At 40.7% G+C, this 14440-nt stretch overlaps 1 protein-coding gene across 2 annotated transcripts in view; it reads right to left on the bottom strand.

Annotated features, from left to right (window-relative positions):
- LOC139751577 (uncharacterized) overlaps nt 1-14440 on the bottom strand; it is a 192275-nt gene that overhangs the window by 77684 nt on the left and 100151 nt on the right. For both annotated transcript variants that reach the window (XM_071667159.1, XM_071667160.1), the window contains exons 3-8: nt 14278-14435; nt 14118-14147; nt 13166-13281; nt 6050-6189; nt 5579-5694; nt 3140-3306 (exon numbers count right to left, since the gene is read on the bottom strand). In XM_071667159.1, the coding sequence (XP_071523260.1) occupies nt 3140-3306; nt 5579-5694; nt 6050-6189; nt 13166-13281; nt 14118-14147; nt 14278-14435 (727 nt within the window). The remainder of the gene's footprint in view (nt 1-3139; nt 3307-5578; nt 5695-6049; nt 6190-13165; nt 13282-14117; nt 14148-14277; nt 14436-14440) is intronic.

Raw genomic sequence — 14440 nt, 5'->3', positions numbered from 1 at the left:
TCCAAAACTGCTTTAATGAACACTAAAATTCATACATAATACATAAAAAAATACAATCATGCACAAATTTTGTTCAAATAGTAGTCCTTCATGAACAGCTCCACCCATCTTTATAATTATCCTCTAGGCGATGCTGATGTGCCAACATTCAATAAGGGCAGGATAGGCATCATGACACTGGGTGTGAGTGCTGGCTGGCTGGCACTCCACAATGTTGTCAAGGCAGGTGAAACTCTCATGGCACCATAAACAAAAATGAACACCATAAACAAAAATGAAATCATCTTAAGCTAAGCACAATCTTTTTTTCAATTGTACACTAGATTTAATGTGGCAGTATATCAATTCATTTGACAACACTCAGCAGATAAAATAGACACTTATTTATGTATCCCAAGTTAAACTTACCAGAAACTACAAGCAGCAGCTATGCAGTGCCTTACACATCCCCATGTGACGAGATAAATTCATCAAACTCCTGAGGAGAGGAAGTTTCACTGGACACATTAGCAAAAGGACTAACCCCCATCATCTTCACCATCACTTATTTCAAAACTGCAGTACTTCATGCACCACCAGTTGAGCTGAATGCAGCTTCACTGGCCTCATTGCGGCAAATGTCGTAAAGAAAAACATATATTTAGTCAAAGGTTTTCATTAATTTTTCTTTAATTACTCAACAAGACACTTGCCAGTGTATGTAATATATTGAGACAAACAGACTCACCCAGTTAAAGTTTTCTGTTTATTTCATTTATTATATACCTCTTACATGTCTCAATTCACTTATGTTAAAACTCTGTAAAAAACTAACCTCTGCCAAGGCCTTGTCTAGGTGTCTGTTGTAAGTACTGCTGCACTAATAGATGCTGTCCATCAGTTCCATTGCCTTCTCCACGCCAGGATCCTTCTCACTGGTGTGCGTTTCATACTTCGGAAACATGAACATGAACAATTGCAGATCAGCTATCATCAATTTGCTCTTCTGCTTTGGTGTCAAGTCATCCTTGTTTGCTGTCTCCTCCTCCTCCTCCTCCTCCTTATGCCTCTTATACCTTTTTGTATATCCTGGGATGATGATGCTATTAGAGTTCTCTCTAAATAGGAGCAGGAACTTGCCCAACAAGTGCACTGACCTACAGATTCATATACCTCAGCCATGAATTATGAAATTTTAATGCAAAATTTCAAAAAGGGGTATAACAGAGGTACTCGCGAATTTGAATTCTGTTAATCATTGTGACTCCATACTATGTTGATAAATGACATTTCTCTTGACTGCCTCGCCTTGTCCCCTCATTTTTCTAGCTTCTATAGTGCCACTGTTTCAGTAGTGCCTCTGGCATAGGTGACTATTCTAGCAAGAACATGTAGCACTGCAAGCTCAGTGATGCTAGAATTATCTATTGAGGATAATGGGACATGACTACTGACTTTACCAGCCCCTAGGGAACAGCACTCCAAATTGTCACCAACCTCACCAGTGTCATACAATCTCACCAGCAGAAATAGGGGTCAAAGCTCAGAGGAAGCCACTGTCCACCATAATGACATAAGTTCCGCCTCCTTCAGTTCTTCGCTAATAAATGTTGCTTTCCCTCGTTACCAGCCAATCAGCAGTTGTGTTCCTACCTATTCAGCTTCTCCAGTCAATTAGAACCTGTATTTTTCCAAGGACTGCCTTTGTGACCTGACCTGGCTGTCCCTTACATACACACACATGCATTACTGAAGGTAAACAAACCAAGCAGTCCTTGGCCTAAGACACACAAGTTTGCTAACTAGTGCCATGATGTCTCCAAGTTCTTCTTCATCTAAAGCACCATGCAACTCCTACTTCACCTTCTCCTGCAGAAGATCTATTGAACCTCAGTACTGCATCCCTCCTAAAGCAGCATCATGAGGCTCCAGCATCACCTCTTATTATAGCAGGTCTACAGGAATTTACCTCCTATAACAACACCATGGGATCCTGCCAAAGCACTTCATTCCTGTAACAACACCATAGGACCTTGCTAACGCACTGCCCTCCTGTAACAACACAATGGGACCCTGCTAATGCACTTTTCTCCTGTAACAACACCATGGGATATGCCAATGCACTTCCCTCATATAGCAGCTCCATAGAGCTCAAGCAATGCCTCACAACTTTTATAGCAACTCCACAGAACCTTGGCATTACCTTTTCCTTCTGTTGCAGAACCAAAGAAGCTGGCAACACTTCCTCTCTCCTGCAGCAGCATTATAGTACCCTAGCAATGCCTTCTTCCTGTGGCAGCACCATAAGACCCTGCGAGTGCCTCCTTCATGCAGCAGCAAAACAGGGTCTCACCAGTGCTTCTTCCCTCCTGCTACAGCACCACAGAACCCCAGCAACATCCCCTTCTCAAAGTAGCACCACAGGTCACCAGCAATTCTTAATCTATCCCGTTACAGCACCATGCAACCCCAGCAACTCCTAATCTCCTCTTTGACACACTGGGAACTTCACCTCTCTTCACAATTCTGCAACATGAGTAGTGGGAACTCTCTAAGAAACTGAACACTTCTGTCTGAGTTCACAAAGTTACTGTTAGGTTCCCTACGTTTCTGTACCTTTCCCTAAATTCTTATGTGAGAGTATAGACACATTTCTTACATCTTTTTTCACATAAAGGAACTTGCTATTTCACTTCATTCAGATATTGAACCAAGGTATACATGAGTTAATACATTCTGCCAGTGTTATTATCAAATTTATTCAACTGCATAGTTACAATTCCAAGCAAGGAGAAGACAGCGAACAGGTGTGTGCAAGAAGGTATGTTTACAACACAGAGAACACAGAGGTAAGGAATGCTATTTTAAGCTTTAACTTTTATTTGTACATGTCATGTGAACCTATTAGACAGTCAATCATATAGAATAGTACTGTACTTACCACACTGTGATGACAATGTAATATCACACCTCAACAGATAAGTTCCCACCATAAGTGAATATACATCACACACTGACAGTACTAAGGACACTAACTACTGTTGACACAAGTCTTGCCTATTTTAATGTCATGCAGTAACACCAACAGAGTAGCCTGAATACTCAGTAGGTTATGAGGCAAGGAGGCACCAAACCATTCTCTGTTCAATAGGACTCTTACCTGTGGCAGTAATTCCTCTTCCTGCCTCCTGACGTTGGAGGCTGGGGGCTTACGGATCATGATGGCCCCCCCTGGAGCCTGTTGCGTTCCCTCCACTTTGATGACCTGAACATGTTCCTCTTGTGGCTGTGGTAATGGTGCTACTGCCCTACCCACCTCCATCTCTCCTGTAGCAAGGCAAGCCATGTTATGATTACAACTACATTTGTATAATCTGCAACTATAATTGTGTCATATCTGATGCCTTACCTTCTAGGAATATCATACTGCTAGAAAGCTAAAATCTGAGAAAAAGCAATGAAGAATACACAACTCCCAAACTGCATTGTCTGCAGATGATGCCAGAGGACCTGTGGCTATCATTCTGTCACTTGGTATTACATACTATAGTAATAGCTACTTAAGTATAGTAATTCCTTATGCTATTGCTTTCAAACAAGAATGTAAAATGGAGTGAAATGAAATGTAATTGTAACTTATCATTAAGAATATAAGAATCAAATAACCTGAAATATGAATTTGGTACTAACCTTTCATTACATCCAATCCTGAATCTTTTCTTCATGATTAATGATCATACTTAAAGTATTCTTTACATTCTTGAACATGTACTAGCTTCCACAGAACAATGAATAATATGGAATATCATGAAACTCTCATCTTTTACTTAAGCCTCCAAAAACTTAAACTTTAAAATCATACATTCTGTCCATCTATATCTCACATACCCATTCCCCTGGGAACTCCCTCAAGGGAGGTGACCGTGACAAAAGTCTCCATAACTATGAACTCTAGTGCCACTTCTTATCCTTTAGTGCCTCAACCTTAACAGGCAGGCCAATGGCAGAAGGCAACTCTAGTGCAGTGTTTCCAGAGGCTCCACCCTAATGTTCCTACCAATTACTACTAGCTAAAGTGTCTATCCAATGTTCCAACTTACCAATACTACATAAAGCTTCCCCCATTGGCTGAAACATCTACAAAGTTTGTACATGTTATTACAGTGAAAGTGAATGAAATATACTTCTGATTCTTTTTCATAATCTTTATGGTGATATTTGAAATGGTAATGTCAAATAAATTTTTTAGATTACTTTAAAAATGTGAGTTTTGAGGGCTGGAAAGGAGATCTTTGTGTGATGTATAGGACTTAATAATAAAGTACCAGTTGATGAAGACAGAGTTTTAATGATTTCTTATTCTTCAGTGACCTCACAATGAGAGCAGAGCATAATCCTCTAAAATACATCTTCCAAAACCACTACTGAAAGAAATTTAAAACTGTTTCCCAGCAGACACATATTTTAGCATTCAAGCCTCCTAAAGTAAGCTGTAAATTGTAGTATGCAATATTGTACCGTATTTATGTTTGTTGATGTTTTAGGACATTAAAAAAAAGCATATTTCAATGTTTTCAAGTCAGGTAGCTCAAAATCATATGGCATATCACAAATATGAAAATTTGGTATTCCTTATAAGATGACCATTAATGGCTGGAATATGATTAAAAATTATTTATTAGTGCTTGTATCATAGGAATCAAGTATCATATGATATAACAAAAGGTAATTTGACTGAAAAACGTTCCATATCCAAAACATTTCATAATCAACGGAAAAAATACTCAAAATGGTTCAGGTATACTGAAAATGGCTTTTTTTTTTATAGAAATATATAATTTCTGTGAGGTCTTTGTGTCATTCTAAGAGGATGTGCCTTAATTCTCAAATATCTCTGGTGCAAAATTCTGCTCTATCAACTGCTGTTCTATATAGACTACCTATGCTGCAGTAACTGACATGACGACAACAGCAAGAGCATGCCCCCTAAAACTACCATCTCATCTGAAGTGTAAGATCATAAGTATGAGGTTTAAGACCAGGCAGAATTGATTTAAGCTCCTCTGGTGCATACAGACTTGACTCTTATTGATGAAAAGGTTATAGGATGAGGAAAAGAAATAAGACAGAAGAGAAGCCCACAATTTTGCTCTACAAGGAAAGAAAGAAGAATCACAATGGTCAATCTTGTGGTTGGTTGCCAAAGAGAAGCTGCAAGATATATAGGGAGTGAATTTAACACTCAAGGGGACCCATTTCAAGTACTTTTTCTATCATGAAGATAGTTAAATTTCTCAAAGTTCTGGCATTCATCTCCTTGCTTAGACTATTCAAACATCCATTATCTTAACACTAAATCAACATTTCTTTACCATCCTCTTGCTTAGCTTCTGATCATGGCCTCAGGAAACTGCAGCATTGCAACTCAAGAGCTGCCTACTACTAACATCATCAAGTTGGTTTACAGCTTACAATTGTGAGCCCAACATGCATCAACTATGAACATGTAAGCTTGCCTGTAGGATTGTACATACCCTCCACCCTTAATGAATGACTAGGAGAGTTGTCAAATGCTGCACAGCTGAGGCATGGGACTTACTATTAAGGTGTAATGAGTCAATGTCAACAGCAACATTCTTGAAGGCTACTGGCTCCAGGCTCATGAGCTCCTGCAGCAAAACATCCTGCACAGCTAGCTCTATTTTGTCAACATGACTGTGGGGTAGAGGGGAAATTGTCTGAACCACGTCACACCAGCACTTGTTTCAGACGACAAATTTCAATGCGATAATGATAAAATTTTCTGGTATGCTACAACACTTACATCCTATCATATTTCACTTGCTTAGAAACATCAATCAGAGGGTTTGACATAATATTACATCTGTTCAGTAAATGATTGGTTTTTAAGTAAATATATATAACAAAATCTTATGTAAGATGCAACTTTTCTGAGTTTAACCATAGGTTACACAAGCTAATTTAACCAAGATCAACATAAAGAAAAGATAACATGTATGGCAATCTTTCCCAAGTAAATATAGTAGCTAGGTAGTAATTTCCTTCTCACCTGGGCATCTTCCGTCGGTCTAGTGAGAGTCTGAAGTGCATACCAAGTCCATGATTATCAACAGGGTTCTTGAGAAAGCGCACCACCTTCGCCTTCCTCAGTGATCCCTTGAGGAAGCTATTGTCATAGACTGCTTGCAACTGAAGGATGACACTCATTAATACACTGATGCATGGTGGTCAAGGCTTGTTTAAACATTCTGGGTGCCTGCATGCCCTACTGTAACTCTGTGTACCATGGAAAATCTCCACGCACAATAATTGTGATTTACCATTACTCCAAAGTAATATTGGATTTTATTCTGTTTTCTAGATATCCAGTGTAATGTATTATCATTAAATCATCATTAAGAAAATGATTATGTAAGTACCAACTCCTACTAATCATGCTAAGGGAAAAGATGATTGCTAAAATTGTGCTTTTATGCCTCTGAAACAGAAGTACAGGTGGCTTCCACTTTCAGTGCTCCTGTTTAATTTTGTTTTAAAGTAGTTAAGAAAGTAGGGCTCTGATCTGGTTATGAAAGTATGTGATGCAATTTCAAGTAGCTATGCAAGTGTGCTGCACAGATACTTGGAAGAGGTGTACAATATACTGCCAGGGGCAGAATAATTAAAGTGGTGATATACAGTATGTCAAAATAACGAAAGCAAATAAGAATTTCAAAGAAAAATACATCAAAAAATCAAAAGAGGGTGACAAACTATTCTGAAAAGAGGTGGATAAAAGCAGATGAGAAGTATGTGTAGGAATGAAAGTATTTCAGAGAAGTCTTGGTAAATGTTTGTCACCCCTACACAACATGCCTCTCTTTAACTGTTTTACAGTATCAGCATCATACTACAGCTACTGTATAGCAGTACAATAATGCCAAAATCATGTGAGCATCCTATAAAGGCAATTCTAGAGTTAGATGGTAATAAAAGAACTGATCATGGAATATATCTCAGTTTATATATCAAAGTTTCTGGGGAAAAAAATGTGGCTTACTTTGATCAATTTCACTTACAAGAGCAATCTTTAGGAATACAACATTAACTTAAAAGAAGACTATCAACATCAGGCCATAAACTCATATGCTTAACAGGAAAAATATCATTTTGAAAAATATCAAAGTATAAAGTTTCATGAACAAACTCAAAATTTTCTTCAATTTGTGAACCAGTTTAAGTTCAAGGTTAAACCGTTTTAAATGGGGTCTAACAGACAAAATCTAAAGTGTTTTTTTCGCGTGCCATTCAACTCTTCAGATCATGGGAACAACTGTATGAAGTCTATTTGATTTGGGCTTTTCAAGTTATAATCCAAGATGAATTTTTTTGGAAGGTACCTAACTTTGGCAAAAACAGAATTGTGCTTATGGGTCTTATGCCATCTAGTTTTGTTATGAGCAAGGTTATTTTACAGATTAAACTTTTTCCATCATTGGCAAAAGATCAAATTATAGTTACTGATCTCACACAATTCAATTCTTTAAATGCTGGGAAATAGCCATTCATAGATAAAAGTTGAAGTTAAACATTTTTGAAGAGGTACAACTCAGTCAAAACCCAAACAAGTGCTAAGAGTTTTATGCCATTCAATCCTGTTCACAAATAACTAAAAAAAGTAATAGGAATGTGAAATAGAGTTTAACCTGTAACCAAGGTTAAAGTGTGACACCTGATGACATGATCAGAGTAATCCCAAGTATCCACCATACTAGGCAGCTACCATGACCAAGAACAATACTGTATATGCCAGAATATACTGTATATTTTTCAGTTTCTTAGGAAATTTGCAAATAATGTTGACAATGTGCTTAAAATATCGTGGTTTTTCATGATCTTGATAAAGTTTCGTATCTGTAATAGCTACAGGCGAAGTGCTGCAGAACTTAGTTTTCCTTTTTTGGGTCAGACTTTTCCCTTATCCTTATACATTATCTCATACCTATTATCTTATAAACAAATCTAACTGCAGTGTATGCATGGTTATAATTTCCAAGTATGCTGTCTGAATACCAGTAACATAGTAAAAGTGTTGCATTACTCTCTCGTTTCGGGATGGAGGGAAATTCTAAACTTGTCTATTTCGTTCATCATCAGTCACTGCATGGCATGGTCTTCTCGATCTACATGTTTAATCTTTCCATCACTTTACATCACATTTCCAAGAATCTGTATGTACAGTTAAAGCTATGCTGTCCGAAATCCAATTGGTAATCGGCAGTTTCAGGGAAAAAAAAAAAACGGCTATTCGAGTTTCACTAATACATCAAATAACTCAGAAATTGGTCATCCCTCGCTTAATGCGTTGGTTATTTTCGACAAAAACCTTAAACAAAGAGAAATCACATATAACATTGGCGGATTCTCCCAGTACTTTCAAGTTATGTAGCCTCTTATGTTGAGTAAACTTAGCTACCATCCTTTACTTGCTTGAATCGGCCATGGCTCAGCTACATCGTCTTCACATAAATTCATAAATATTCAGAACTTTAGAATGAGTTGAAGGTTACTAAGGACGCTTTTCTTCGTCTCGTGCTCTATGTATAACCAAAGCATTTTCTACATAAGTGGAGTTTTAACCCTTTTGGTTACAATGGCAAAGAGGAATACAGTGGGTCACAGCGCTTCGAATTTTTGTCTGCATTCTTCATTATGTTACAGGCTGTAGATGTGTCCAAGTCCAGATGCTCCTGATCAGCACCGGCGCGTTGCAAAGATTTCTAGCTTCGTTTCCAGGTCACAGGGAGGTTTACTGCCATTTAACTGCTGGCTCTGGGTAGATGCTACAGTGCGTTTGGTTGCCCTATCAACAAACACGGCCGGTTGCTGGATAATCAAATTTGCAGGTATAGTCAAATCGTACAAGCAGCAATGATTGCACACAATGGTGGTAACTACAGGGTTGACCAGTTGGTGGGAAGGCATCCCAGAACCCACGTTTATCCCACCGGCCAACCCACTTACTTATTACGCACTGACAATCCTTCACCATCATCAGCGCGATGTAAGATTTCTAGCTTTGTTTCTACGGTTAGAGAAGTGGTACTGTGGTAGGAGAACACGTTGCTGGACGTGCGGATGCTATATATGCAAACACAAACACGGCAGAATGTAAGAAAATCACAATATAAATTGCACAAGTAGCACAGATCAGCACACAACATTGGTACCCGCGAGGCTGACCCACTAGCAGGAACGTGACGTGCTCCATCAATGGTCAAAGACTATATAGATGGTCTTTGACCATAGGTCCACGTGTAACTTCAGTCGCCGATCCTTAAGGAAGTTTTGGCGCACTTTCTACCGCGCTTACCTTCCATCATCAGCATTACCGCGTCGTAATACCTCTAGTTCTCTTAAGACCGTTTAACTCTTGGTTCTGGGGTTCGAGTAAATGTTGCTGGACCCCTCGATGCCATTATAAACACGAACACAGCGGGTTGTAGAAAATTTCACACTAGCAGCCAGGTATATCCCAATCGCACAAATCCGCACACAACAGTGGCAATTTTGAGATTGACCCTCTGGCGTGGAAGGTGTCGCGCTCTACTCACGACCTCAGCTTACTCCACCCGCCAGCCAGCCAGCCCCCTTTGAGGTTTAGGCGCACTTTTTACCGCATTCTATAAATTATTTTACCTAATTGTAATTTTCTCACATACAAGAAATGATAACACATATTAGCAAATAAGCATCATCAAATGCCTTGATCTGCTGCTTGGTGATGTCGTGAATAGCTGTCATGCCGAGGGTGAAGTTCATTACAAGTGCCGCCTTGGACTCGTACTTACCCTCTTGAACATCTACGTCTTCTTTACCAGGATTAAGATGTTCCTCTTGCACTTCGTGCGAGACGTAGGTACACGGCTTCGTGGAGCCGTAAGGCAATTCTTGACGACGCTTGAAAGGGGCCATTGTCCACGATAGTAATCAATATATTGTTATATTGTAATCAAGGTATGTAATCATAATTACTATTTCTTCTGCAGTGGAACTGACTGTAATGACCATTTCTCGGCTTTCCAAGTCAAATGGAACCATGTTTATGATTCCTAGAAACTACGAATCTATTACAAATGATTATGACACTAGTGAGCAGCAGAAGTACTAGAGTAGAGTTCATCCCAACACTGCCAGCCCCATTCTCCCTGCCCTTAAATTCGCCTTCTACGACACGCAGGGAATACGTGGGAAGTATTCTTTCTCCCCGGTCCCCAGGGATAATGCCTTCCAACAGCAAGGATTCGAACCAGGACATTTTGCGAGGTAGTTCGAACGCTAACAGCGTTTATAATAGCGATTAAAATATGGTTCTTCAGAGAATAATCACTAACACTTTTACACTTTGTTACAGTGGAAAGCTAGGGTTACAAGCATTATGCTGATAACAGCTTGAGTTATAGGCATAATGCTGATAATAACTAGGGCTACAGACATTATGCTGCCAAGAGATAGGGTTTCAAGCATTCTGCTGTTAACAGCAGGAGTTTTAAGCATTATGCTGCTATTAGCTTTGGTTACAGACATTATGTTGTTTATAAGCTAAGGTTATATGCATTATGTAGTTAAAGAATTACAGATTCAGACAATCAACAAATCCAGTATGGAACTGTAGATCAGTACTTTAAGCACAACAGTATAACCCTCGGGTATGATGACGTAAGCACAACGGTATAACCCGAGCGTATGATGACGTAAGCACAACGGTATAACCCTCGGGTATGATGACGTGAACTTTGTGACGACACTTGGAGGTCAATGGCCCAGCCATCAAACGCCAAGGGTCATCCTGTTCTGGTCTTGGTACGTAGCGTCATGGTGAGGAAGTCAGTAACATACAGGATACAGCTGTGTACAATGCCTGAGAGGTTCATCTTCCTTACAGTCTTAAGACCACTGGTGTAAGGTGTCCTGGTGAGGGTCTTATGGTCAGGGTTCGGGCCGGTCTGGTGCCCTGGTGAGGGTCTTATGGTCAGGGTTCGGGCCGGTCTGGTGCCCTGGTGAGGGTCTTATGGTCAGGGTTCGGGCCGGTCTTGTGCCCTGGTGAGGGTCTTATGGTCAGGGTTCGGGCCAGTCTGGTGTCCTGGTGAGGGTCTTATGGTCAGGGTTCGGGCCGGTCTGGCGTCCTGGTGAGGGTCTTATGGTCAGGGTTCGGGCCAGTCTGGTGTCCTGGTGAGGGTCTTATGGTCAGGGTTCGGGCCGGTCTGGCGTCCTGGTGAGGGTCTTATGGTCAGGGTTCGGGCCAGTCTGGTGTCCTGGTGAGGGTCTTATGGTCAGGGTTCGGGCCGCCTGCCCTAGTGAGGGTCTTATGGTCAGGATTATGGTCTCACTTGATATTGTTGGCGAGTCTTAACGTAAGGTGAACTGAGACGAGCCTAGGTGTAGAACGTGGTTGTAGCCTATGTCCACTCCACCCTAAGGTGACCTGGTTGTGGCAAGCCAACATATGATGACCTGGGGAGGTCTTACAGTGTGGTCTGAGGTGCTGGTAAATCAACACTAATGTAAGGTGACCTTGTAAGGGTCTTACGCTTCATGTCAGGGGTTCTTGACCCGCGGTAAACTACTCAAATGAATAATTTGAACTTTTCAAAAACAGGATAAACTGGACACCAGCTATTTTCATAGAAATAATAAGATTTATTACAAACATAAGTGAATTATATGAATTACAAACTGTACACGAGTTTAACATTGGTAATTCTGAGTATCAATGTTTTCCTATACACAACTTGTGCTTGATATATATTGTATTGCTGAGAGAAGGTCTGGGAGACATTTGTACTTTTATAATAAGCATAAGAGTGGTGGGCGAATGGTATAGAATGACTGACGACATAGTTAATGCAGACAACATACAGGACTTTACAACCATGTCTGAAACAGATGTTCAAGAGATGAGGCCGTGCGAATGTACAATTCCTTCCCCGTACAGTACAAGTTAGTCATTACTCTCATTTCAACTACGGAGTTGGCAGTAACGTGATATAAACTTGTTACTCTATGTCTGCACACCTGTGGCAGTAACGTGACACATACTTATTTCATATCTCCACACCTGTTTCTACCACAATTTTTGCATTTTACTGTATCTACCGTTGTAAATATAATGTTTACAAGTTACTGAAGCCTCGAACCATCACAGAAGAGCTAACTGAAGGTGCCACATGACCCACGACCCTTACCGTTCCAAGATCATGATTTTTTTTTTTACATGAATAAATCAATAAACAACTTGTTTAAGTCTGAATTTTGTTTCTTTTATAACCCGTACATGTTTACAGGAGACGCCAGTGGTCTAACATCTGAAAAGATCGAGCCTGAAAATCACGACGATGTTAGTCATCTGCAGTAATGGCTGCAGGTGACAACAACGTAGTGAAGACAACAAAGGTCGAGAGCCCCCGGTCCAGGTTGTGGTCCCTGAGTGTCAACCCCAACGTCCGGTGACCTAGTCAGGTTCCTGTGGTCCAGGTTGTGGTCCCTGAGAGTCAAGCCTAGCATACGGGACCTAGTCAAGTTCCTGTGGTCCAGGTTGTGGTCTCTGAGTCATGCCTAGCATACGGGGACCTAGTCAAGTTCCTGTGGTCCAGGTTGTGGTCTCTGAGTCATGCCTAGCATACGGGGACCTAGTCAAGTTCCTGTGGTCCAGGTTGTGGTCTCTGAGAGTCAAGCCTAGCATACGGGGACCTAGTCAAGTTCCTGTGGTCCAGGTTGTGGTCTCTGAGAGTCAAGCCTAGCATACGGGACCTAGTCAAGTTCCTGTGGTCCAGGTTGTGGTCCCTGAGAGTCAAGCCTAGCATACGGGGACCTAGTCAAGTTCCTGTGGTCCAGGTTGTGGTCTCTGAGAGTCAAGCCTAGCTACGGTGACCGAATCAGGTTCCTGTGTTCCATGATGTGGTCCCTGGAGTCAAGCCTAGCATACGGGGACCTAGGTTTCTGTGGTCCCTGAGAGTCCAGACTGTGATCCCCGAGAGTCAAGCTTAGCATACGTGAATCCAGTCAAGTTCCAGTGGTCCCTGAGAGTCGACCCCTAACATACGGTGACCTAGTCATCTTTTCTGGTCTCAACTGTGGTCACTGCGAGTCTCAAGCCTTGGGTAAGGTAACATGGGGAAGCTCTTACCATGCGCTCATACTTGGCGGCCTTGGCAATGAAGGCGGGAGAGTGTTGGAGGCCGAGGTCTGGCAGCCAGGAGTCACCACGGCTCACGCGCAGCTCGCCCAAGTAGCGCACCTCAACTGTTGTTATACACAACTTAGTTAGTCCACTTCCAACTCATCTCTACCACAAGAATAGCATCATATTGTCCAGTTAAAATTAACCTTTCTATCTAAGGTACACCCTGAACTTTATCAATGCAAATCACACAAAAAATACCAACATGTATATTTTTTTCCATCTGTACACATACTATGGCCTACATTGTACTTGATACAATATGGTAACCAACACTTACTTTAAATTCCATCGGTTAAATAATATATCAACTTATACCATGTTAACATTCCTCCTGCTTAATACATTATTTATACATTCTTTCTTAAGTGTCTTGGCAAAAATACCAGTTTATCTAAACCACTTCCAATGATCATTAAGAATGACAGTTCCAATCACCTCTCAGTAGATTTTCTCTTTGTAGTTAGGGATCGATGCATACAACTAATTTGAAAAGTATGAGTTATCTGGATAAATATAAATTTTATTCCATTCTAAACCTGAGTTTAATCATTCAACTCCAGGACATGATGGAATCGTCTGGCGAAAGGTGAGGCCTCGTTGAAAATGTATTCCTCTTCGTCCACTTACGATGCTCTGCACACACTTCAAATGTAACTTTTCACTTCTGAAGTATTCACCTGCAGGTGGAATCCCGCATTGCCATTCCAAGTTTTCTAATACTTAAATAGATAATTTATCAGTATATCACCCTTAACCATGTCGTCTGTCGCGACTTGAAAATGATATTGTTCCCCTCATGCAATACACTGTCAGCTGCAGTTTGGATAACCTTACCTCCTCATTCTAGATATCAAAAATGAGAAAAAAAAAAATAGATAATAACGTTAATACTCACATTTGGAGCCCTCGTCCTCGTTGGTCAAGACTGGAAATGAAGTACAATGAGTTAACTACAGACCACAAAACAATGATGGCTATCACGACAACTATGTCTCCATGAATGATAAATTGAATGATGAATAGACAACTGAATATTTTTGGCGGCCGGATCTTACCCCCGAGGTACACAGCTATGCCAACAATGCCCAACACGGCCATGATGACCAGCAGAACAGCACATCCGAACACCACCCGGCACAGACTTTGGCTGAAGTGGCGACGGTAGGACTCCTCCGAACTTGTAGTGGATGCATTTGAACCCCACAAACTGTAACTGCA

The sequence above is a fragment of the Panulirus ornatus genome, chromosome 11 (assembly GCF_036320965.1).
Source record: "Panulirus ornatus isolate Po-2019 chromosome 11, ASM3632096v1, whole genome shotgun sequence".
NCBI lineage: Eukaryota > Metazoa > Arthropoda > Malacostraca > Decapoda > Palinuridae > Panulirus > Panulirus ornatus.
This window is presented reverse-complemented; position numbering and strand designations above follow the sequence as displayed.